General features: G+C 40.8%; 2 protein-coding genes and 1 long non-coding RNA gene across 5 annotated transcripts in view; 1 reads left to right on the forward strand and 2 right to left on the reverse strand.

Moving 5' to 3' along the window:
- pfdn1 (prefoldin subunit 1) overlaps positions 1–6630 on the reverse strand; it is an 8366-nt gene extending 1736 nt beyond the window's left edge. For both annotated transcript variants that reach the window (XM_039777779.1, XM_039777778.1), the window contains exon 1: positions 6542–6630. In XM_039777779.1, coding sequence (XP_039633713.1) covers positions 6542–6613 — 72 coding nt within the window. In that variant the 5' untranslated portion in view covers positions 6614–6630. The remainder of the gene's footprint in view (positions 1–6541) is intronic.
- Positions 6631–8155: 1525 nt separating this feature from the next.
- On the reverse strand, positions 8156–16770 carry ttc1 (tetratricopeptide repeat domain 1). 2 transcript variants are annotated; one of them, XM_039777743.1, is made up of 9 exons: positions 16462–16770; positions 15624–16063; positions 15332–15593; positions 14327–14387; positions 12477–12589; positions 11879–11915; positions 9386–9534; positions 8557–8611; positions 8156–8433 (listed from the first exon to the last, which is right to left on the reverse strand). In XM_039777743.1, the coding sequence occupies exons 2-9, from the start codon at positions 16052–16054 to the stop codon at positions 8297–8299; spliced, it is 1245 nt and encodes a 414-aa protein (XP_039633677.1). In that variant the 5' UTR covers positions 16055–16063; positions 16462–16770; the 3' UTR covers positions 8156–8296. The 2 variants fall into 2 exon arrangements, with proteins under 2 accessions (XP_039633677.1, XP_039633676.1); XM_039777742.1 differs by having other exon boundaries at positions 15332–16063.
- Positions 16771–26995: 10225 nt separating this feature from the next.
- Positions 26996–27487, forward strand: LOC120544183. Its single transcript, XR_005636468.1, has 3 exons — positions 26996–27253; positions 27294–27415; positions 27456–27487. It is a non-coding gene; the product is annotated as an uncharacterized LOC120544183 (long non-coding RNA).
- Positions 27488–27500: the final 13 nt, after the last annotated feature.

The raw sequence follows: 27500 nt of genomic DNA on the forward strand, positions 1-27500 counted from the left end.
ACACACACACACATACACACACACAGGTATCACACAGGTCACACACACACACACACATACACACACACACACACACAGGTATCACACAGGTCACACACACACACACACACACACACACACACAGGTATCACACAGGTCACACACACACACACACACACACACACACAGGTATCACACACACACACACACAATACACACACACAATAATAAACACACACAGTATCACACATCACACACACACACACACACACACACACACAGGTATCACACAGGTCACACACACACACACACAAACACACACCACAGGTATACACACAGGACACACACACACACACACACAGGTATCACACAGGTCACACACACACACACACATGTATCACACAGGTCACACACAAAATACACACACACACACACAGGTATCACACAGGTCACACACACACACATACACACACACAGGTATCACACAGGTCACACACAACAATACAATAATACACACACACACAACACAGGTACATCACACAGGCACACACACACACACACATACACACACACAGGTATCACACAGGCACAACACACACACACATATACACACATACACACACACAGGTATCACACAGGTCACACACAATAACACACACACACACACAACACACACAGGTCACAACACCAACACATACACAACAACAACACACAGGTATCACACACCTGAACACACAGGTAACACACAGGTATCACACACCTGAACACACAGGTCACACAGGTCACACACACACACAACACACACAGGTATCACACAGGTAACACACACACACAACACACACAGGTATCACACAGGTCACACAGGTAACACACAGGTATCACACAGGTCACACACACACACACATATAGGCCTGTCGCGATAGTCAATAAACCGAAGTTATCACATGATAAAAAAATTAGCTTGATAATTTTTCCTGTCACATAATTTCCATTTCATTGTTTGTTTCACTCTCTCTCTCACCAAAGAGACTGAGACCACTCTCGGTTCCTTAGCGTAACAGGAGTCAACCCTCTGTAGAAGGTTTGTGGGGGCGGACAGAGACAGAGAGACAGAGAGACAGAGACAGAGAGACAGAGACAGACAAACGCTAGTTGAGAGTTAGAGGTCAACCGTTAACAAAAAGTTTGAAGTACAGTACGGCTTTATCAAACCACACATGACAACCTAGTGGAGAGGTGGAGATACATAGGTCTTAATAGGCATAGATACATATATAGATACATATAGGGTATAATACATATAGGTACTAAAATAGGGTACTAGATACATATAGTCTAGATACATATAGTACAAGGGTACTAGATACATATAGGGCACTAGATACAAAAAGGATACATAAAATACACATAGGTAATTAGATACATAGGTACAGATACATATAGACAGATACACATAAACTAGAACAAAACAAACTAAAAAAAACAATAAAAAAAATAAACAACAACAAAATAGCAATACCAAACAATACCAACACAAAAATACACAAACACAAAACAAACAAATAAACATAGTAAACACATAAAAAAAAAAACAATAACTAACACACAAGCAACAGATACACATAGCACAAACACAACAAGACAACAAAACAAACACAATACACTAACACACAACAACTAAACACATACACAGATACATATATCCAATACACAAAAATAACATAACAATACACAACACCAAACACATACAATAGAACAACACATACAAACATAGATACACATAGCAGATACAAGTAAGAGACAATAACACCAATACAGACCAAATACACAAAAATAGATAACAAAATAAAATAAACACAATAAAACAATAAAGACATATAAATAAAGCAAACACATAGAGAAAACTATAGTAATACACTAAAACACAAAAGATACAAAAAACAAACAACACATAATACATAAGAAAAAGAAAACTAAAATACACAAAAACAAATAATACAAGAAAACAATAAAAGAAAAAACAAGATTGCGATCACAAAAAGCGCACCACAACATAAGGCACCACGTGGGTAAGGGTGAAGGGGTGATGGAGTGGGGGGGGGTGTGTGGCACACCCAGGTACCAAATGAAAATGAAAAACAAACATTTTCACCAAAGACAACAGATAGATAATTTATTAATTATATATTATTTAAATTTAATATTTAGAGTTAATAATTGTAAAATAGTAGTACATAGTCTCTAGTCTGAGAACTAGTACAAAGGCATCACAAGTACAAATGAAAGATATATATAAAGGAGATCAAAGACATATTGTGGATATTTAAAAATGTTTAGTTCCATGTTAAATATTCTTAGAAATAAAAATCTCCCTCACCCCCATCTAAACAACCACCACAAACTAACCCACCCCCAACAAAACACACCAAAAAAAAAAAAAAAAAATAAAAACAACTCACACACACATAAGTAACACACAAATAACAGGTACTCAAGTAACACACACACACACACACACACAGGACACACACACACACACACACAGGTAACACACGCACACACACACACACACAGGTAACACACAGGTAACAATAAACACCACACACACACACACACACACAGGTACACACAGGTAAATACACCACACACACATACACACAGGTAACACACACACACACACAGTATACAGGTAACACACACATACACACACACACACACAGTAACACACACACACACACACACACACACAGGTACAATACACACACACACACACACAGGTAACACACAAATACCACACACACAGGTACAACACAAAATACACACAGGTATCACACAGGTAACACATATACACACAAACACACACACAGGTATAACACAACACACACAATAATACACACAGGTATCACACAGGTAACACACACAATAACAATACACACACAGGTACACAAGGCACACAGGTAACACACACACACACAGGTAACACACAACAATAATAATAACACATAAACACACACAATAAAGAGACATCACAAATAACAAAACAACACAATAATAAAATAAGCCACACAGGTAACACACAGGTAACACACACACACACACACACACAGGTAACACAGGTAAATACATAATAAAAAATACACACACAGGTATCACACACAGGTAACAATACACACACACACACAATAACACAGGTAAAAATAATAACACACACACACAGATAACACACAGGGTAACACAATACACAATAAAACACACACAGGTATCACAAACCACACACACAACAATAACACACACACACACACACACACAACACAATAATAATAAAAACACACAGGTATCACACAGTAAAAAAAAAAAAACACACAAATAAAATAACAATAAAATACAAACACACACACACACACAATACACACACAGTATCACACAGGTAACAATACACACAATAATAACAATAATAACAGAGGACACGTAACACACACACACACACACAATCACACAGGTAACACACACACACAATAACACACAGGTAACACACACACACACACACAGGTACACAATACACACACACAAACACACACACACACAAAACACACACAGACAACACACACACACACACACACAGGACAACATAACACACACACACACACACACACACACACACACAGGTAACACACACACACACACACACACACAGGTATCACACAGGTAACACACACACACACACACACAAGGTATCACACACACACACACACACACACACACAGGTACACACAGGTAACACACACACACACATACACACACAGTAACACACACACACACACACAGGTACACACAGTAACACACACACAATAACACACACACACAGGTACACACAGGTAACAACAACACAAACACACACACACAGGTAACACACACACACAGGTAACACACACACACACACAGGTATCACACACACACACACACACACAGGTATCACACAATAATAATACACAATAATACATACACACACACACACACACACACACAGGTACACTAACACACACACACACACACACAGTACAATAATACAACACACACACAGGTATCACACAACAATAATAACAATAATAATAACACAGGTACAATACAATAATAACAATAACAGTACACACACACACACACACAGTATCACACTAATAATAACACACACACACACAGGTATCACACACACACACACAACAACACACAATAATACATCACACACAGGTAACAATAATAATAATAATAAAATACAAACAATAACACACATACAATACAGTAACAATACAATAATAAACACAATACCAATAACAGGTACACACAGGTAACACACAAATATATCAATAATAACACAGGTACACAATAGTAATAATACATACAACAATACAAGTACATACTATAGTAACACAACTAACATCACACACAATAATAAATACAACACAGGAAAAATACTAATACAATACACAATAATACAGTAACACACAGTACAACAATACAGGTATCACACAGTAACACAATACATCAATACCACAGGTACACACAGGTAACACACACACACACAAATAATAATACACACACAGGTAAATACACATACACAACACACAATAGTAACATAATAATAATAATACAATATCACACAGGTAACACAATACATCACATCATCACAGGAACAATAATAATAATACACAATACACAGGTAACACTATTATCATCACACAATAATACACACAATATCATCAATATCATTATACACACGCCACACAATACACATCATCACAATAATACAGTATCAATAATATAACATCAATAATAACAATAACACAGGTATCACAATATAACACTAACACAAACACATCACATCACAGGTATCAAACTAGTAACAAAATACCAATAATAACACATATCAAGTAATCAATAATACATCACACACAGGTAACACAAACATCAACATAGTAACACACACACACACACACATAGTACAACAATACAATAATAATACACACAGATATCACATAATACCACACATATACACACACACATCATCAATACACAGTAACACAATAACATAATAATACACACAATAAACAATAACACAGTATCACACAGGTAACACACACACAACAACACACACACACACAATACACAATAATACACAACACACAACACACAACACACAGTAACAATAAAACACAAACAGATATACACACAGGTAACACACTACCAAAATACACACACACAATACACACACACACACACACACACAAGTATCAATACCAATCCGAACACTTTAACCCACATTAACCAGCCTCCATATTAATAATCAGGACTTTAGCTGTATAGAGCCAGCATATCTCCACCAGACTCCATGTAAATAATCAGGACTCTTTAGCGGTATAGAGCCGCATATCTCCACCAGACTCCATGTAAATAATCAGGACTTTAGCGTGTATAGAGCCAGCACATCTCCACCAGACTCCATGTAAATAATCAGGACTTTTAGCGTGTATAGAGCCAGCATATCTCCACCAGACTCCATGTAAATAATCAGGACTTTAGCGTGTATAGAGCCAGCATATCTCCACCAGACTCCATGTAAATAATCAGGACTTTTAGCGTGTATAGAGCCAGCATATCTCCACCAGACTCCATGTAAATAATAAGGACTTTAGCGTGTATAGAGCCAGCATATCTCCACCAGACTCCATGTAAATAATCAGGACTTTTAGCGTGTGTAGAGCCAGCATATCTCCACCAGACTCCATGTAAATAATCAGGACTTTAGCGTGTATAGAGCCAGCATATCTCCACCAGACTCCATGTAAATAATCAGGACTTTTAGCGTGTATAGAGCCAGCATATCTCCACCAGACTCCATGTAAATAATCAGGACTTTTAGCGTGTATAGAGCCAGCAGATCTCCACCAGACTCCATGTAAATAATCAGGACTTTTAGCGTGTATAGAGCCAGCATATCTCCACCAGACTCCATGTAAATAATCAGGACTTTTAGCGTGAATAGAGCCAGCATATTTCCACATGTAAATGGGTGAATTAAGGGTTTAGTTCAACCAAACCAGAGTGGTGATTGTTGGAACAGTGGAAGGATGAACCAAGATGGCTTTTGATAGTTTTATTTAGTTTCTGTCCACTTTGAATGAAGTGTTTTCCGATGATAAAAGTCCTGATTATTTACATGGAGTCTGGTGGGTGTGGTGATCGTGTTCCTTTGGCTAAAACGTGGTTGAAAAATAGCAAAATTACCCTTTAAACACGAAGTCTGGTCAACAAATAACTGAATAACTAACTGATATTTAACCCTAAATGTGTAGATGGCACATAGCGCGTGTGCACGTGTGTGTGTGTGTGTGTAGCGTGGGTTAAGCTAACAGTTAGCTCCGGTGTTAGCTGCAGTGTTGCGAACGCTGCTGCGGATTATTAACCAGCTGTTGTGTGGCCCAGCAGGGAACACATAGCCCGGGTTGGCCCGGGTAGGACTGTGCTGGCCCGGGTTGGCCCGGGTAACGCCGGAGTGTGTCATAGTTACCTTCTTCAGCTCCAGGTCTATAGGCGCTGCCATGTTCACCACCACTGAAGCAGAAACACACACACTGCGCATGTGCGAGGCCGTTGTTCTTGACGTCGTCACAGTTTAACTAAACATTTCCCTAATTTTATATTAAATGTTTAAGTTTCCTTTTTAACCCTCGATGTTCTTCTTTAATTTAAATATTATTGATCAACTCGACATGGAAATAATTAACTATTATATCTCTGATCAGACCAATACTAGTTACATATACTAGTTACTAGTTACATATACTCAGCCCTGTAATCAGTACTAGTTACAGATATTAGTTACATATACTAGTTACATATACTCAGCCCTGTAATCAGTACTAGTTACAGATATTAGTTACATATACTAGTTACATATACTCAGCCCTGTAATCAGTACTAGTTACAGATATTAGTTACATATACTAGTTACATATACTCAGCCCTGTAATCAGTACTAGTTACAGATATTAGTTACATATACTAGTTACTAGTTACATATACTCAGCCCTGTAATCAGTACTAGTTACAGATATTAGTTACATATACTAGTTACATATACTCAGTCCTGTAATCAATACTAGTTACATATACTAGTTACTAGTTACATATACTCAGCCCTGTAATCAGTACTAGTTACAGATATTAGTTACATATACTCAGTCCTGTAATCAATACTAGTTACATATACTAGTTACTAGTTACATATACTCAGCCCTGTAATCAGTACTAGTTACAGATATTAGTTACATATACTAGTTACTAGTTACATATACTCAGTCCTGTAATCAGTACTAGCTACAGATATTAGTTACATATACTAGTTACTAGTTACATATACTCAGCCCTGTAATCAGTACTAGTTACAGATATTAGTTACATATACTAGTTACTAGTTACATATACTCAGCCCTGTAATCAGTACTAGTTACAGATATTAGTTACATATACTAGTTACATATACTCAGTCCTGTAATCAATACTAGTTACATATACTAGTTACTAGTTACATATACTCAGCCTTGTAATCAGTACTAGTTACAGATATTAGTTACATATACTCAGTCCTGTAATCAATACTAGTTACATATACTAGTTACTAGTTACATATACTCAGCCCTGTAATCAGTACTAGTTACAGATATTAGTTACATATACTAGTTACTAGTTACATATACTTAGCCCTGTAATCATTACTAGTTACAGATATTAGTTACATATACTAGTTACATATACTCAGTCCTGTAATCAATACTAGTTACATATACTAGTTACTAGTTACATATACTCAGTCCTGTAATCAATAATAGTTACCTATACTAGTTACTAGTTACATATACTCAGCCCTGTAATCAGTACTAGTTACTAGTTACGTATACACACTCCTGTAATTATAACGGTATTATTATGTTATAAACATGATAATGGTATTATTATACCGTTATGTTTGTAACATTATAATACCGCTACTATGTTTATAACATGTTTATAACCTTATACCGTTTTGTTTATAACATGTTTATAACATTATAATACCGTTATGTGTATAACATAAACATGTTATACAGAAACCCAGGTTGGCCATTCAGACAGGACGAGGCTGTCAGGATTCAAACTAACTTTATTCAAACAGCTTAAATACAAAAACAAATCTCTGTGGTTGACTCTCCTGAAGGAAACAACACAAACAGGGAACTAATCAATCTGCCTGCAGGGCTGTGATGTCATCGCTGGCCGTGTGATGTCATCTGTTGTTATTGTTGGGGTTCTGGACGAAGTTGATGGAGTACGAGCCGGTGCCGGCGTCCTGGTTGACCTGGAAGTTGTTGGTGGAGAGACCGAACGGTCTCAGCACCATGTTCCCCAGGTCCTTCAGCTTACCTGGGGGGGGGGGGTCAGAGGTCAGAGGTCACACACAGGACAATCCCTAATAACTGTGAATGAATCTAATGAGGGAATGAGACACTGGTCCTTTAACATGGTGTGTTCAGGTGCAGTACGTACTCAGCATCTCCTCCTTCAGCTTCTCATTTCTCTCCTGAATCTGCTGAGGCAGCCTCTGAGAGACAGACAGGCACAGAGACAGACATGGGAGAGAGACAGACAGGCAGAGAGAGAGACAGGCAGAGAGACAGACAGGGGAGAGAGAGAGACAGGTGGAGAGAAAGAGATTGTTATCACCAAACCCACCAGACTCCATGTAAATAATCAGGACTTTTAGCGTGTATAGAGCCAGCATATCTCCACCAGACTCCATGTAAATAATCAGGACTTTTAGCGTGTATAGAGCCAGCATATCTCCACCAGACTCCATGTAAATAATCAGGACTTTTAGCGTGTATAGAGCCAGCATATCTCCACCAGACTCCATGTAAATAATCAGGACTTTTAGCGTGTATAGAGCCAGCATATCTCCACCAGACTCCATGTAAATAATCAGGACTTTTAGCGTGTATAGAGCCAGCATATCTCCACCAGACTCCATGTAAATAATCAGGACTTTTAGCGTGTATAGAGCCAGCATATCTCCACCAGACTCCATGTAAATAATCAGGACTTTTAGCGTGTATAGAGCCAGCATATCTCCACCAGACTCCATGTAAATAATCAGGACTTTTAGCGTGTAGAGAGCCAGCATATCTCCACCAGACTCCATGTAAATAATCAGGACTTTTAGCGTGTAGAGAGCCAGCATATCTCCACATGTAAATGGGTGAATTAAGGGTTTATTTATTTACTGATTATTTACATGGAGTCTGGTTGGTTTGGTCATGTTAAACAAAAAGGATCTTGTGGAGCATGTTGTTAGCATGTTGTTAGCATGTGAACCCACCATGCAGGCCTGTCTGGCGCTGGTCTGGTTCCGGTCCAGGTCCAGAACCTTCTTGTAGTCCTCCAGAGCCTCGTCCAGCTTCTCAGTCTGCTCGTACAGCTCGGCCCTCCTCAGCAGCGCCCGCACGTAGTCTGGGTTCAGCTCTATCGCTACAGCAACCACACACAACCAATCACTACAGGACCAACCAATCACTACAGGGTCAACACAACCAATCACTACAGGACCAACCAATCACTACAGGGTCAACACAACCAATCACTACAGGACCAACACAACCAATCACTAAAGGACCAACACAACCAATCACTACAGGACCAACCAATCACTACAGGACCAACCAATCACTACAGGACCAACCAATCACTACAGGACCAACCAATCACTACAGGACCAACCAATCACTACAGGATCAACACAACCAATCACTACAGGACCAAACCAATCACTACAGGACCAACACAACCAATCACTACAGGACCAACCAATCACTACAGGACCAACACAACCAATCACTACAGGACCAACAACCAATCACTACAGGACCAACCAATCACTACAGGACCAACCAATCACTACAGGACCAACCAATCACTACAGGACCAACCAATCACTACAGGATCAAACACAACCAACACTACAGGACCAACCAATCACTACAGGACCAACACAACCAATCACTACAGGACCAACCAATCACTACAGGACCAACACAACCAATCACTACAGGACCAACACAACCAATCACTACAGGATCAACACAACCAATCACTACAGGACCAACCAATCACTACAGGACCAACACAACCAATCACTACAGGACCAACCAATCACTACAGGACCAACACAACCAATCACTACAGAACCAACATATACAGGACCAACCAACTACAGGACCAACCAATCACTACAGGACCAACACAACCAATCACTACAGGACCAACCAATCACTACAGGACCAACACAACCAATCACTACAGGGTCAACCAATCACTACAGGACCAACACAACCAATCACTACAGGACCAACACAACCAATCACTACAGGACCAACCAATCACTACAGGACCAACCAATCACTACAGGACCAACACAACCAATCACTACAGGACCAACACAACCAATCAATACAGGACCAACCAATCACTACAGGACCAACACAACCAATCACTACAGGACCAACCAATCACTACAGGACCAACACAACCAATCACTACAGGACCAACCAATCACTAAGACGACAACCAATCACTACAGGACCAACACAACCAATCAATACAGGACCAACCAATCACTAATCAATACAGGACCAACACAACCAATCACTACAGGATCAACACAACCAATCACTACAGGATCAACACAACCAGTCACTACAGGATCAACACAACCAATCACTACAGGACCAACACAACCAATCACTACAGGACCAACACAACCAATCACTACAGGACCAACCAATCACTACAGGATCAACACAACCAATCACTACAGGATCAACACAACCAATCACTACAGGATCAACACAACCAATCACTACAGGGTCAACACAACCAATCACTACAGGACCAACCAATCACTACAGGGTCAACACAACCAATCACTACAGGACCAACACAACCAATCACTACAGGACCAACACAACCAATCAATACAGGACCAACACAACCAATCAATACAGGACCAACACAACCAATCACTACAGGATCAACACAACCAATCACTACAGGATCAACACAACCAGTCACTACAGGATCAACACAACCAGTCACTACAGGACCAACCAATCACTACAGGATCAACACAACCAATCACTACAGGACCAACACAACCAATCACTACAGGACCAACACAACCAATCACTACAGGACCAACCAATCACTACAGGATCAACACAACCAATCACTACAGGACCAACCAATCACTACAGGACCAACCAATCACTACAGGACCAACCAATCACTACAGGATCAACACAACCAATCACTACAGGACCAACCAATCACTACAGGACCAACACAACCAATCACTACAGGACCAACCAATCACTACAGGACCAACACAACCAATCACTACAGGACCAACCAATCACTACAGGACCAACACAACCAATCACTACAGGACCAACCAATCACTACAGGACCAACACAACCAATCACTACAGGATCAACACAACCAATCACTACAGGATCAACACAACCAATCACTACAGGACCAACCAATCACTACAGGACCAACCAATCACTACAGGACCAACCAATCACTACAGGACCAACACAACCAATCACTACAGGACCAACCAATCACTACAGGACCAACACAACCAACCACTACAGGACCAACACAACCAATCACTACAGGACCAACACAACCAATCACTACAGGACCAACACAACCAATCACTACAGGATCAACCAATCACTACAGGGTCAACACAACCAATCACTACCAACTACCTACCGAACGCTACCCAATGATGACATCATCACTCACCTCTGGAGCAGTCGGAGATCGCCGAGTCCTTCAGCTCCTGGCAGGAAGTAAAGAAACCTGTTAGCATGTTGTTAGCCTCTGGGTTCATGTTGTTAGCCTGTGAGTTAGAATGTTAGCCTGTGAGTTAGCATGTTGTTAGCCTGTGAGTTAGCATGTTGATAGCCTCTGTGTTCATGTTGTTAGCCTGTGAGTTAGCATGTTGTTAGCCTCTGTGTTAGCATGCTAGCCTGTGAGTTAGTATGTTAGCCTGTGAGTTAGCATGTTAGCCTGTGAGTTAGCATTTAGCCTGTGAGTTAGCATGTTAGTCTGTGAGTCAGCATGTAGCCTGTGAGTTAGCATGTTAGCCTGTGAGTTAGCATGTTGTTAGCCTCTGTGTTAGCATGTTAGCCTGTGAGTTAGCATGTTAGCCAGTGAGTTAGCATGTAGCCTGTGAGTTAGCATGTAGCTTGTTACCAGGTGCAGTCTGGCAGCAGCTCTGTTGGAGAACAGCACGGCTCTCTCTCGGCTGTGTTAGCATGTTGTTAGCTTCTGTGTTAGCATGTTGTTAGCCTCTGTTTTAGCATGTTGTTAGCCTGTGAGTTAGCATGTAGCTGGTTACCAGGTGCAGTCTGGCAGCAGCTCTGTTGGAGAACAGCACGGCTCTCTCTCGGCTGAAACAGACCGGACAGAAACCCAACGCCTCTGTGTAGCTCCGCTCAGCCTCCGCCCAGTCTGCAGAACACATTATACTGGTTATACCGGTTATACCGGTTATACTGGTTCATACAGGGTCATACTGGTTCATACAGTGCCTTGCGAAAGTATTCGGCCCCCTTGAACTTTTCGACCTTTTGCCACATTTCAGGCTTCAAACATAAAGATATAAAACTGTAATTTTTTGTGAAGAATCAACAAGTGGGACACAATCATGAAGTGGAATGAAATTTATTGGATATTTCAAACTTTTTTAAGAAATAAAAAACTGAAAAAATTGGGCGTGCAAAATTATTCAGCCCCTTTACTTTCAGTGCAGCAAACTCTCTCCAGAAGTTCAGTGAGGATCTCTGAATGATCCAATGTTGACCTAAATGACTAATGATGATAAATAGAATCCAGCTGTGTGTAATCAAGTCTCCGTGATAAATGCACCTGCTCTGTGATAGTCTCAGAGGTCCGTGTAAAGCGCAGAGAGCATCATGAAGAACAAGGAACACACCAGGCAGGTCCGAGATACTGTTGTGGGAGAAGTTTAAAGCCGGATTTGGATACAAAAAGATTTCCCAAGCTTTAAACATCCCAAGGAGCACTGTGCAAGCGGATAATATTGAAATGGAAGGAGTATCAGACCACTGCAAATCTACGAAGACCCGGCCATCCCTCTAAACTTTCAGCTCATACAATGAGAAGACTGATCAGAGATGCAGCCAAGAGGCCCATGATCACTCTGGATGAACTGCAGAGATCTACAGCTGAGGTGGGAGACTCTGTCCATAGGACAACAATCAGTCGTATACTGCACAAATCTGGCCTTTATGGAAGAGTGGCAAGAAGAAAGCCATTTCTTAAAGATATCCATAAAAAGTGTCGTTTAAAGTTTGCCAAAAGCCACCTGGGAGACACACCAAACATGTGGAAGAAGGTGCTGTGGTCAGATGAAACCAAAATCGAACTTTTTGGCAACAATGCAAAACGTTATGTTTGGCGTGAAAAGCAACACAGCTCATCACCCTGAACACACCATCCCCACTGTCAAACATGGTGGTGGCAGCATCATGGTTTGGGCCTGCTTTTCTTCAGCAGGGACAGGGAAGATGGTTAAAATTGATGGGAAGATGGATGGAGCCCAATACAGGACCATTCTGGAAGAAAACCTGATGGAGTCTGCAAAAGACCTGAGACTGGGACGGAGATTTGTCTTCCAACAAGACAATGATCCAAAACATAAAGCAAAATCTACAATGGAATGGTTCACAAATAAACATATCCAGGTGTTAGACTGGCCAAGTCAAAGTCCAGACCTGAATCCAATCGAGAATCTGTGGAAAGAACTGAAAACTGCTGTTCACAAACGCTCTCCATCCAACCTCACTGAGCTCGAGCTGTTTTGCAAGGAGGAATGGGCAAAAATGTCAGTCTCGCATGTGCAAAACTGATAGAGACATACCCCGCTAACTTACAGCTGTAATCGCAGCAACAGGTGGCGCTACAAAGTATTAACTTAAGGGGGCTAAATAATTTTGCACGCCCAATATTTCAGTTTTTTATTTGTTTAAAAGGTTTGAAATATCCAATAAATTTCGTTCCACTTCATGATTGTGTCCCACTTGTTGTTGATTCTTCACAAAAAATTACAGTTTTATATCTTTATGTTTGAGGCCTGAAATGTGGCAAAAGGTCGAAAAGTTCAAGGGGGCCGAATACTTTCGCAAGGCACTGTATATGGGACAATGTGATGCTAATGTCACTCACCTCCAGCTTTAAACTGGCTGTTGCCCTTTTCCTTCAGAGTTAAACTCTGCTGCCGGCGACTCTGAAACAGAACAGAAGGTTTTAATATCTCTGGTTTACAACATCACACCCGACACCTGAACGCCTCTTCCAACAGTCCAGGGTTAGGAGGATCCCTCCAGAGATAGACCTTTATGTTAAAGAGTAAGATCCTTTTAGTTTAACATCAAACAGTCCCCCAAAATCACCATCACCAACCCCACCAGACTCCATGTAAATAATCAGGACTTTTAGCGTGTATAGAGCCAGCATATCTCCACCAGACTCCATGTAAATAATCAGGACTTTTAGCGTGTATAGAGCCAGCATATCTCCACCAGACTCCATGTAAATAATCAGGACTTTTAGCGTGTATAGAGCCAGCATATCTCCACCAGACTCCATGTAAATAATCAGGACTTTTAGCGTGTATAGAGCCAGCATATCTCCACCAGACTCCATGTAAATAATCAGGACTTTTAGCGTGTATAGAGCCAGCATATCTCCACATATAAATGGGTGAATTAAGGGTTTATTTCAACCAAACCAGAGTGGTGATTGTTGGAACAGTGGAAAGATGAACCAAGACGGCTTTTGGTAGTTTTATTTAGTTTCTGTCCACTTTGAATGAAATGTGTTTTACGATGATTAAAGTCCTGATTATTTACATGGAGTCTGGTGGAGTTTGGTGATGGTGATTTCGGGGCTGTTTCATGTTAAACTAAAAGGATCTTACTCTTTAACTAAAAGGTCTATCTCTGTAGGGATCCATCCCATAATGTTGTCAGAATCTTAGAATAATAATGTGAGTCTGTCAGCAGCAACAACAGAACTTTTAGTGACTAACTGCTGCTGAACATTAGTCCTGTAGGGTTACATTACAGCTGGGTTCTGGTTTAATACTGGACCAGTTTCAGAGGTTGTTGTTCCATCAGACACTCAGACACAGAGACATGGAGACAGAGAGTCCAGGTAAACCGGTGTTACCTGTTTCTCCTCCTCCGTCAGCTCCTTCTCCACCTCCCTCAGGTAATCATCATCAAACTCCTCCTGCTGACTGTCCTCTGCCTTCATCTCGGAGTCTGAGTCCTCCTCCAGCCTGTCTCCCTGCTCCTCCTGCAGCCTGTCTCCCTGCTCCTCCTGCAGCCTGTCTCCCTGCAGCCTGTCTCCCTGCTCCTCCAGCAGCCTGTCTCCCTGCAGCCTGTCTCCCTGCTCCTCCAGCAGCCTGTCTCCCTGCTCCTCCTGCAGCCTGTCTCCCTGCAGCCTGTCTCCCTGCAGCCTGTCTCCCTGCTCCTCCTGCAGCCTGTCTCCCTGCTCCTCCTGCAGCCTGTCTCCCTGCAGCCTGTCTCCCTGCTCCTCCTGCAGCCTGTCTCCCTGCTCCTCCTGCAGCCTGTCTCCCTGCTCCTCCTGCAGCCTGTCTCCCTGCTCCTCCAGCAGCCTATTTCCATGCTCCTCCTGCAGCCTGTCTCCCTGCAGCCTGTCTCCCTGTTCCTCCTGCAGCCTGCCTCCCTGCTCCTCTCTCTCTCTTCTGTCAGTCTGTCTGTTGGTTTTAATGTGAAAGTCCTCCTCTTCCTCCACTGCTGCTTCCTGTCTGCCTGGAGGCTCCAGAGTCTCCTGGCAGTCGTAAAAGTCCTCCTTCTCCTCCTCCTCCTTTTTCTCCTCCTTCTCCATCTCCGTCTCTCTGGGTTTTCCAGCCACTCGGCTGCTCATTTTGAAGCTCTGCAACACAAAATATCTTACTTTAAGATATTATATCTTACTTTAAATTTTATATTTATACTTTGCGTCTTCTGCTCTTGTTCATAAATCAGTGAAATGTGACACTCGTGTAGATTAATTCAGAGACTTTATCTTCTTCTCTGATCAAACTGAACAAACTAAAATAATCCTCTCAGAAATCAGAGAAAAACTCTTTAGTATTCCAGTAATCTTCACACCAATCAGCACACAGTATTCAGACACTTTAAAACACAGGACGGTCGCTGCTCTACGGACAGAAACTGTCTGAATAAAGCTTTATTTATTACATATTTATGACATAACAGACGCTGCACTGCCCGGATGTAAACCTCGACACAAACAAACCTATATAAATGTATTCATGTCTTCAGTTTTACCTTCTGTGATCCAGAATGTTCCAGCTGTTAAATTGGCGGATTTCCGATGGGACTTCTTAACGGACCGTCAGTGTGACGGAGCTAACTGCAGCTAACAGCTAAATTCGGGTCGTAATCATGTTGTCACCCATCTGCCACGTCACAGACCTGTGTGATGTCATCAGTTTGGCGGTTTGCGTAAGATTACAATAACAAAAACCTTAAAAAACGGCTGATTTATTCTCGTAGCTGCTAACACTAGTTAGCCTGTCGAAGATTCACGCTGACATCACTTCCGGGACGATGACACGCTTCTTCTGATTTAATGGCGGATCGCAAACCACTTTTAGGTGCATACCGCCACCTACTGTGCTGGAGTGTGTACATCAGGTCATTTCACAATTATTCTAAATTCTACTTAATAACCCTGCAGCTTTTAAAACTGTGAATAAGGCCTTCCTGGTGATCCTGATCTCGTCTCCCTCCCCTTCTGATCCCAGTACCCCTATCAGAGTCCACTCCCGCCCTGCCTCCTGAACCTTAACTTTAAACACCTGTCTTTCTGCCTCATGCAATGTGCAATAAAATATTGTATGGTTATAGGTTTTCTTTAACCCCACAGTTTCCACTAGTCCTTTTCCCCATTAACAACAAGGTGCCATTCAGTCCTGTGTGATCCACTCTGAGTCTTGTCATTATAACTTCCTCCCTCCTGGTCCGTATATGTTAAGGTGTAGCAGGGAGGAGTAGGGAATGGTGGACACAAAATGCAGAGGCAAGGCAGGTTAGCGGTAGAGGATTTATTTAAATAAGGAGTCCAAACAACAAAAGGGAGTCCAAAAATCCAGCTGGCAATACAAACAAAAGAGTAAAAAGAAGCAGGCAAAAACTAAAGTCCAAAGGGAAGCAACAAAAGAACTGAATAACAAAAACAAAGGAAATACAGAAACCACTGACCAAAACTCACGGACGAGAAGACAGGACTGAACACGGTTGGGAAACACACAAAATGATCTGACAAAGGACAAGGTAAACACAAAGACTAAATACAGAGGGTAATGAGATAACACAAGACAGGTGACACAAGGGCTGGGAAACAGGTGAATCACATTAGGCTGGGCAGAGCAATCAAAAAAGGAGGGAAACACAAGACAGGAAGTAAAATAAACAAGACAAGACAGAAAACCAGAGACTTCAAAATAAAACAGGCAACCGAACAAAATACAACACAGAAAACAGACCACCAAAATAAGACCAAACCCCAAAACCATAACAGTATAATTCTTTATACTGACAGATCTTTGTATTTTATAATATCTCCTTCCTTTTCTGTCGTCCTCCCATCATTTCTGCCATATTTCAAGGCCTTTCTTCTTAACCACTGCTTTTCCTTCACCTTTTCCTAGTGGAATAGGAACTGTTATTCCCTTTAGTAATGACTCTTTAGCTAGTCTGTCTGCACCCTCGTTCCCTTTCACCCCCTCATGGGCCGGCCCCCAGCAGAACTGAACGTCTATGCCACCCCGGTGTAATCTTAGCAAACTGTGATGAAGTTCTATTAGTAGGTCTTCTCTGACAGATGTCATGGACTGTATGCTTTTTATGACAGCTAAAGAGTCTGTGCATAGTACCACCCTATCAGGTCTGACCTCTTCAACCCACTGTAGTGCAATGATGGCTGCCACCATTTCTGCTGTATTTACCGATAACTGGTCAGACAATCTTTTGGAGAGATTAACTTTAAATTCTGGTATATATATTCCAACTCCCACACAGTCCTGTTTGTTCTTGGAACCGTCTGTGTAAATCTTTAAATAATTATAGTAACTGCGTCTCAGGTAAATAATTGTTTTAACTCCCACTTCCTCCATTCTCCATTCTCTTTTCTTTTGCAGGATAGTAGTATCGGTCTTTACGTCTGGAAAAAGCCATGGTGCAATGTTACTAACTGGGTTGGTCACGGTGAAATCTAAGGCTTCCACTCCATATTCCCTCACTCTCTCTCCCCTCGTCCATCCAAACCCAAGCCCCTGAAACTTGGAGTACTCCCAACATTTTTTAGTTAGGGTCAGTAATTATGTGGAGAAGGCATTGAAAATGAAAGAGCTTGTAGTGGCAATCTGTCTACAAAAAATGCCATTACCGGGATCATGAAGCCATTTCCAACTCTTGCTTTTGCAACAAATGAGGTCCGCCATCGTCGTATGGTTAATTCTTTAATGTAGAAATGTATTTAAAAACACATACAAAAAACTGACTTGCAAGATTAAAAACAAACAGACGAGATCTAAAAACCATCACTATTGCACAGCTGAGGTTGAAAAACTGTATGGCTTCTCAGACTAGATTCTCCCTCTGGCTCACCTGTGATTCCCTTACTACCCTGGCTGATTAGCACATACACACAGGTGCGCAGGTGACGTAACGATCAAACCATTCACACAAACCTACCACCCACACACACACACTATCCATGCACACACACATCCAAATTGGCTACAACAGAGCTTATGACAATAGTTTATTTTGACATTGAAAAGGCATATGATACCATGGTGGAATGTTACTAGAGCATCTGTTGTGGAGCGACCTTTTCGAAATCCACTTAGTACATTAGTCAGCAATCCTCTCTGCTCCAACATATGGGATATCCTGCGAACTAATATCTTCTCCATCCATTTGCATAAGTGAGATGTCAAAGCTATGGGCCTATAGTTACCAGGATTAGCTGGGTCCTTACCAGGTTTCTTAAATGGTAGTATTACTGCACATTTCCAACTATTCGGTATTATTCCATCCCTCCAAATTTTATTAAAGAGTCTTAATATCAATTGACATGATTCTACTGGTAGCTGTCGGAACATGGCATAACATAATTGGTCTTCTCCTGGAGCTGTATATCCAGTGCCTAGCAATGTTGAGTTCAGACATAGTAAAATCCACATCCAGTGTTGAAATACTAGCCTCCCTTTTCAACTTCACATCCTTATTCTCTCTGAGTGCAAGTTCTTTCTGCTGCTTATGAATATCACTAAGGTGATCGCCACTATGTATTGCCCCAATTGACCCTGTAATGATCCACTTCAGTAACTTCCTTTTCCTCCAATAAGCCTAAGTCAACTGGAACCTCTAGCAAAAGCCAAGGAGGAACAACTGGACAGACCACTGAAGGGCTTTGGTCCAGGGCACTGATTCCCATCATGATTACCTTCTGCCTTATTGTCCATCCAAAACTTTTAATTAGGTCATTCTCTCTTTCTTGACATTGCCATAAAACTGACTGACTCAAATGTTTGTCACCATGACCCCTCAAATTCACCCAGTACACAAGAGCCAGCTGGTCTCTTCTAAGATGGAGAGGCATCTCCCCCATCTCTACCTGAACTGCTGCCACGGGAGTGGTCTTAATTGCCCCACAGCATAGCCTCAAGCCTTGATTTAGAATTACATCTAACTGCTTTAATGATGTTTTAGCAGCAGACCCATACACTATACACCCGTAATCAAATACCGATCTCATCAGCCCTATATAAATGGATTTCAAAGCAGGTCGACTTGCACCCCATTCTACTCCACGCAAACATCTCATCATATTCAACACTTTCTTACATTTATCTATAATTTTTTGAATATGCATTGTCCAAGTCAGTTTTTTGTCAAACCAAACACCCAAATATTTGAAGAATTCCACTCGTTCTAATTCTATTCCAGATAATTTGATTTTCACATTCATACTTATTTTCTTCCTAGAGAAGAATAAAGTCTTTGTTTTGTCTATAGAGATCCTAAATCCCCATTGAACGGCCCATTCTTGGATTTTGTTTACTGCCTGCTGCATTTTATCCACTACAAAACCTATATTTCTTCCCTTTTTCCATATTGCTCCATCATCTGCAAACAATGCTACCCCAACTGAATTTTGTATATCCTTAAAGACATCATCAATCATGATTGAAAATAATAGTGGACTAATAATGCTCCCTTGTGGGACACCATTTTCCACACTGTAGCTCTTACTTAGTTCCCCATTTATTTTTACTTGAATTGTTCTGTCAGACAAAAACCCTTTTATCCACTGGAAATTCCTTTATCATCTTCCCTTTATACCCTTTGCTTACTACAGCATAAACGCATACCATCTTTCCACAACATATCATATGCCTTTTCAATATCAAAAAATACTGCCACTACAGATTCTTTATTCACCTGAGCCTTCCTTATTGTATCTTCTAGGTATACAATGGGATCCATGGTACCTCTACCTTTCCTGAAACCACTTTGATAATTTTGCCTTAAGCCTTTATGTTCCATCCAATATGCAAGCCTGTCATTTATCATCCTCTCCATAGTTTTCCCCATCTGAGACGTTAACGCAATCGGCCTATAGTTATTCGCTACATGAGGATCTTTCCCAGGTTTCCTAATAGGAATGATTATAGATTCCTTCCAGGTTCTAGGAATGCAACTATTTATGCATACTTTATTATACATATTCAAGAACACATCCTTCCCCTTAACACTTAAAGGAGAACTCCGGGCAATTTTTACGTTAATCTTGATTGCTATATGTATATGAGTACTGTCAATAGCAAAAAACACGAGCCGAATCAGTGCTAGCAACACGGAGCTGCTGCAGCTAATGCCGAGAGCTCCACTCAGCTAAAACGGCAGTTATAGGGGCATAAGATAAAGAGTGTCTTTGTGCCTCTTAACAGACACAAAATGCAATTAAAATGTCTGTGCAACACGAACAGGGTCCTTACATGACAACAAGATGCGTTTAGCAACTTAGCCATTGTTTAAATTCACCTACCCTGTTAGCTGCTAGCTGCCGTCTGGGATGAGTGAGTGTGTTCAGCCAGGCTCCGGTAATAATCATCACGCAGCAGTTCCATGTGTATTTGTAGCATATATATCAATTTTGTGTGCTGTCGTTGGTGAATATGAGTCTCTGCAGTGGCGAATTGTGTGGTAGTTTCCTTAGCCAGGCTAGCAGCCCCGACCGGCATCCTTCTACTTCCTCCCTGCCTCCCTTGCCTGCCGCTGCCGACAACAATCCACAGGCGCCCGCTGGTCTGGTGGAGGTCCTCCAGAGGACAGTTCATGCTTTCACGGCGAAATATTGAAGTTTATTCCCCCCTCATAAATGGGTAATTGAGCACTGTAGTGGTTATGATCATATCAGAAACTATGTAACTACATGGAAACAGACCAAATGATGCCTGTTTCTTGTAAAGTAACTAGCATTACAGAGGGCTGTAGCCTTGCGCTGAACGCCCCGTGGAATTCAGTTGTAGCAGGAAAAGGAAAACAACGGAGCGTGGTGTGTGAAGAAAAAAGCAAAAAAAAAGTAATCAGTATAAGTATGTCATATTATTACAAGAAACAGGCATCATTTGGTCTGTTTCCATGTAGTTACATAGTCACTGATAGGATCACTTCAGTGCTCAATTACCTATTTTTGAGGGGGGAATAAACTTCAATATTTCCCGTGAAAGCATGACCTGTCCTCTGGAGGACCTCCACCAGACCAGCGCCGCTGTGGATTGTTGTCGGCAGCGCAGGCAAGGGAGGCGGGGAGGAAGTAGAAGGATGCCCGGTCGGGGGCTGCTAGCCTGGCTAAGGAAACTACCACACAATTCGCCACTGCAGAGACTCATATTCACCAACGACAGCACACAAAATGGATATATATGCTACAAATACACATGGAACTGCTGCGAGATGATTATTACCGGAGCCTGGCTGAACACACTCCCTCATCCCAGACGGCAGCTAGCAGCTAAGAGGGTAGGTGAATTTAAACAATGGCTAAGTTGCTAAACGCATCTTGTTGTCATGTAAGGACCCTGTTCGTGTTGCACAGACATTTTAATTGCATTTTGTGTGTGTTAAGAGGCACAAAGGCACTCTTTATCTTATGCCCCCATAACTGCTGTTTTAGCTGAGTGGAGCTCTCGGCATTAGCTGCAGCAGCTCCGTGTTGCTAGCACCGACTCGGCTCGTTTTTTTTGCTATCGACAGTACTCATATACATATAGCGATCAAGATTAACGTAAAAATTGCCCGGAGTTCTCCTTTAAGTTCTCCAACATGGAATAACAGATTTTATCTGTCCCTGGAGAGGACTTACCTAATTTCCTCAATGCCTTATTGAGTTCAGTCTTTGTAAATAATACATCCAATACACCTCCTTCACTATCCTCATTGTTAAACACATATTGATATTTTTGTACTCTTTCTTCTCTACCTAACTTTCCTTCATGATGTAAATTTCCTGTGCTGTGCACTTTGGCTAATGTTTTTGCCATAACCTCTGCTTTTTACTGCTTACTACTAGTGATAGTTATTTGCCCCTCAATCAGCATTGGATAACCATATTCCCTTCCATTCCCTTTCATTTTTTTAATCATGTTCCAAATTCTCTCCAATGGAGTAGTGCGACCAATAGAATCACAGAACTGTTTCCAGTAATCTTTTTTTCCTTGCCTTATTGTTTTCCTGACTATTGCCTGAGATCTTTTATATCGAACTAAATTCTGTTTTCTTTAACTCTTTAAACGCTCTATTTCTATCTTTTATGACTTCCTTACATTCTTTCGACCACCATGGTACTATTTTATTTAATGTCTTAGGCTTAGTCTTTGGAATAGAAACTCCTGCTGCAACAATTATCCCACTGCTAATCTCACAACATAATTTCTCGATATCATGATTATTATCAATAGATATCAATAATTCATCACTAACTTCTCTATACTTATCCCAATCTGCTTTATCCTAAATCCATCTCTCTTCTCTGACTTCATGTTCTTTGCTTAATTCCACTCCTATCTTAATTCTAATAGGATAGTGATCACTCCCTACTGTATTTTCCCTCAATACCTCCCAAATACATTTAACTGCAACTGTTTTTGTGACAATAGTAAGATCTATTGCTGTCTCTGTACCCCTTCCCACGTCTAGTCTGGTACCAGAACCATCATTCAGACATACCAACTCTTTCTCTTCCATAATGTCTTCAATTACATTTCCATTAATCCCATCCCTCTCTCCCCATAATGTACTATGTGCATTAAAATCCCCACACCAAACAATTTTCCCTGTCAAATCCTTCCAAATGTCCTCCAGATGTCTCATCTCTATTTGCCTGTGTGGATTATAAAAGTTTATAATTGTCACCTTATCCTCACTTGACCTTATTTCTGTAACTATGTACTCCAAGTCATTTCCTGTCTTAATCTCTCTATACTGAAGCCCCCTTTGTATAAAAATTACAACTCTTCCTCCTTAACCTATTTCCCTATCCCTTCTTATAGAATTATACCCCTTTATTACAAAATCCAACCTTGGCACTAGCCATTTTTCCTGTACACAAATAATATTAGGTTTTTCTTTAAAACTATCAACATAGTTCTTAAAATCTTGACCGTTTGCAGTTAAACTCCTAGCATTCCACTGGAGTATAATATAATAATTAAAACCATTACGTATCCCCAACCCATGTCTGAGACTGTTGTGCTTCGTCATTAAGAATGTCTCTAACTCTTTCCCGAGGCATACCCTTCACATCCAAGTATTTTTTGGCAGACTATGTTCTCCTCCACAATTACAACATTTTGGTTTAGCCCCCTCTTCACATTTTCCATATTCATGTTCACCACTGCATTTGCTACATCTTTGTTTTCCCTTGCATATTGCAGCTACATGCCCATATCTTTGGCATTTAAACCCTTGTAATGTCCTCCTGAATGCCTTACACCTTTTGTCCTCCGGGGTCAAAAATGACCCCACCTGGTTTGACTGTTATTTAAAGCATACAGTATAATTTAATATTAAATTATACTTTATATTTAATTAATATTATTTTGACTATTTGACTCATCACAGAGTGGTATATGTCAAAGTTTAGTAAGGATGCAGTTTTTAAATAATTTGTATTTTTTTAATGGCAGCCCATAATCACACCCATAATCACACCTGTTGTCTTCTGGGTTCAAAACTGACCCCATCTGGTTTTACTGTTATTTAAATAATATTTAGTGGATAATTCAACTAGTTCTGTATTACACCTTTAATAACAACTTCATTCAAACACATTAACACCATTTTTTTTATTACATTGGAAATCTAAGGCCAATAAGACAGGTCAAAAGTGAAATTTATGTCATGAATTTGAGATCTTGCATATGCAGTAGGACCATGGTGGCTTTTCTCTCTCTCTGCTGTCAACATGCTTCGTCCGTCAGTGGGGGGATGGTAAACCAGATCAATGTTTCATTCTTTTTCTTGTTTTTTAAGAAAAGATTTTGAGCATTTTTAGGCCTTTATTGACAGGACAGCTGAAGAAATGGAAGCGGAGAGAGAGGGGGAATGACATGCAGCAGAGGGTCTGAGTCAAAACTGGGCCTGCTGCATCGAGGAGTAAACCTCTATATATGGCCACCCGCTCGACCAAATGAGCTCTCCCGGCACAAATGTTTCATCCTTTTACTGGAAATATTCTTCTATCTCAGATTTTATATAAAAAAATATCTGGCAAGCCTCCTGTGCAGTATAGAGCGTCTGCCTCCTCACTGTGCTGCCTGTCTCTCTCAGACTAAACTGTGAAATGCCCCAACACCTGTGAGAAAAGACCTGTTTTGTTATTTTTGTTGTTGTCCTTACCATTGCTTGACCCCACCCATCAAACATCCATGATCAGAGAGGTTTTGGTAAGCCAGTATGTTTGGACTATTTGCTCTATTGCACCACTTTGTGCGGCGGGGTCATTTTGACCCCAGAGGACAACAGAAGTTATTATATTCAGTAAAACACCCATAATTCAATCAACTTTTAAGAGCATAGTATTAAACAACTACCATTATTTTCAGACCATTTGATGAATAAAAAACATATTTTTACGGCAATGGATTTCCTTTGGGGTCAGAAATGACCCCAGGGCAACAGGAGGGTTTTTAAAACACCGCAGCGCTGGGGGAATGTAAACTCTGACATCATAACTCATGTAGCCAATTAAGACTCTTTCTGGGAGTTTCTCTTCCTCAAAAGTTAACAAGACTGAAAGACTGTCTCATATATTTCCTTGCCATCTTGTCTTTAGTCGTTTTGCTTCCCTGACTTTAACATTGTTTATTCCTTCTTTCACTGAATCCACTGACTCACTTAAAGGAATCCCTGAGATTACAACCCTCACAAACTTCTTGTCAAACGCCATTGAACACTTCACTCGTTGTCCATTTAGTGTATTTATCTTTATTGCTTTCTGTTGTTGTTCCACATTTTTACACATCACCAGTAAATAACCATTTCTCAATTTTTTAGCACTCCTTACCTCCCCAATATCTTTATGTAGCGCTTTGGTTAGTAGGATTGGACTCCACTTATCAAAAGTAGTCCCCTCTTGCAACAGTTTGATAAATACCTTGAACTCCTCTTCACTCCTTTTTTTAGTTGTTCCCTTATCGCTATCACTATCAGCCGTCTTATCCCTGTCCTTATTTTTCTTTCCACCCTTCCCTGATCCGTCATTACCTCACCTCTGACCATTCTCAGTCCAGTTGAAGCTCACTGCCAACAGACACACGTCTACGCTCCTTTCCTCTACGGACCAATCTATACCGTCTTTTTCTTCTTCTCTGTAAGTCAAAGTGTGTCCGGGCACTTTCCCGCCCCCTGCTGGACGCGTTCATAAAACTAATTTATTCTAAATATTTATTATTTATAACATTATTTATTATTTATAACATTAGTTATAAAAAAAATGATATTCTATCATTTTATTTATTTTAAATATATGTATCATTTAAATTATAATAGAACATTAATAACTACATTTAAATATCTGAAAATAAGACAAATTATGCAAAACAGTTTTTCAATAAACTTTATTGAATTTCATAATGTGACAACAGAACATAAAGCAGGCGGAATATTCTAAAAGATTGAAACAATTTCTTTAATTATTGACTGAAAAATACTTAAAATATACTATAAAATAATCAATATTCATAGCAACACATAATATAATATTAATTAATTTAAAACGTTGAGTATATAAAGTTATTTTAAACAGAAATTAAACAGAAATCAGATAATTTCGTCTTTAATATAAACAATATTCTCTTAACATGTTTATCTTAAGACTTAAAGGTATAGTGGAGTTGTCAATCATTCTGGTGATATGTTTACGTAAGGCCGTGGTACGTGCACGTCCCTAGCTTTCAGGTGTGTATGTGTGGTGAGCTTGAGCTACGGTTTCAGCCATTCATTGAAGCATTGAAGCTTTTGGGAGAATATTTCACACGCTGGCGTGCGCTAAAAGCACAGGTTGGGCTTCCCACTGATGTCGTGAAGTTTCTACTCCACAGGTAAAGTTTGGCTATTTGGAGAAATCCATTTAAAATCACTGCTAGTGAAAGTTGATGTAAGCTATGATTAGCGATGCTAGCCCTGGCACAAGTCACGCACACACACGGTAAACATCTCCATTTGTGAAAAAGTGTAAATCTTCTTTCTGAAAGTAGCTCGTATGAGCCATGCCGACAGCAACTTGTAAACACACGTTTAATAGGCGTTCCCTCTCGGGAGCAGGCAGAGGGCTGAGCATGTGCATTATTTCAAAAAGTACAGAGGGCGGTTCTTTTCTAAAATTCGGGAAAATCCTCCACTATACCTTTAAATAAATCCAGGTGTGTTTAGGTGGTACTGCGTCTGGTCTGGGGGGTACTGCATCTGGTCTGGGAGATCCAGGTGTATTTAGGGGGTACTGCGTCTGGTCTGGGGGGTACTGCATCTGGTCTGGGAGATCCAGGTGTATTTAGGTGGTACTGCGTCTGGTCTGGGAGATCCAGGTGTGTTTAGGTGGTACTGCGTCTGGTCTGGGGGGTACTGCATCTGGTCTGGGAGATCCAGGTGTATTTAGGTGGTACTGCGTCTGGTCTGGGGGGTACTGCATCTGGTCTGGGAGATCCAGGTGTATTTAGGTGGTACTGCGTCTGGTCTGGGAGATCCAGGTGTGTTTAGGTGGTACTGCGTCTGGTCTGGGGGTACTGCGTGGT

The sequence above is a fragment of the Perca fluviatilis genome, chromosome 16 (genome assembly GCF_010015445.1).
Source record: "Perca fluviatilis chromosome 16, GENO_Pfluv_1.0, whole genome shotgun sequence".
Classification (NCBI taxonomy): Eukaryota; Metazoa; Chordata; class Actinopteri; order Perciformes; family Percidae; genus Perca; species Perca fluviatilis.

What these genes read in the sequence shown, in the direction of transcription:
- ttc1 (XM_039777742.1), bottom strand. Translation starts at nt 16,054, where the DNA reads ATGAGCAGCCGAGTGGCTGGAAAACCCAGAGAGACGGAGATGGAGAAG. An exon ending in CAGCCAGTTTAAAGCTGGAG is followed by an intron (nt 12,590 to 14,326) that starts GTGAGTGACATT and finishes TGTGTTCTGCAG; the next exon opens with ACTGGGCGGAGGCTGAGCGG. An exon ending in GCGCCAGACAGGCCTGCATG is followed by an intron (nt 8,612 to 9,385) that starts GTGGGTTCACAT and finishes TCTGTCTCTCAG; the next exon opens with AGGCTGCCTCAGCAGATTCA.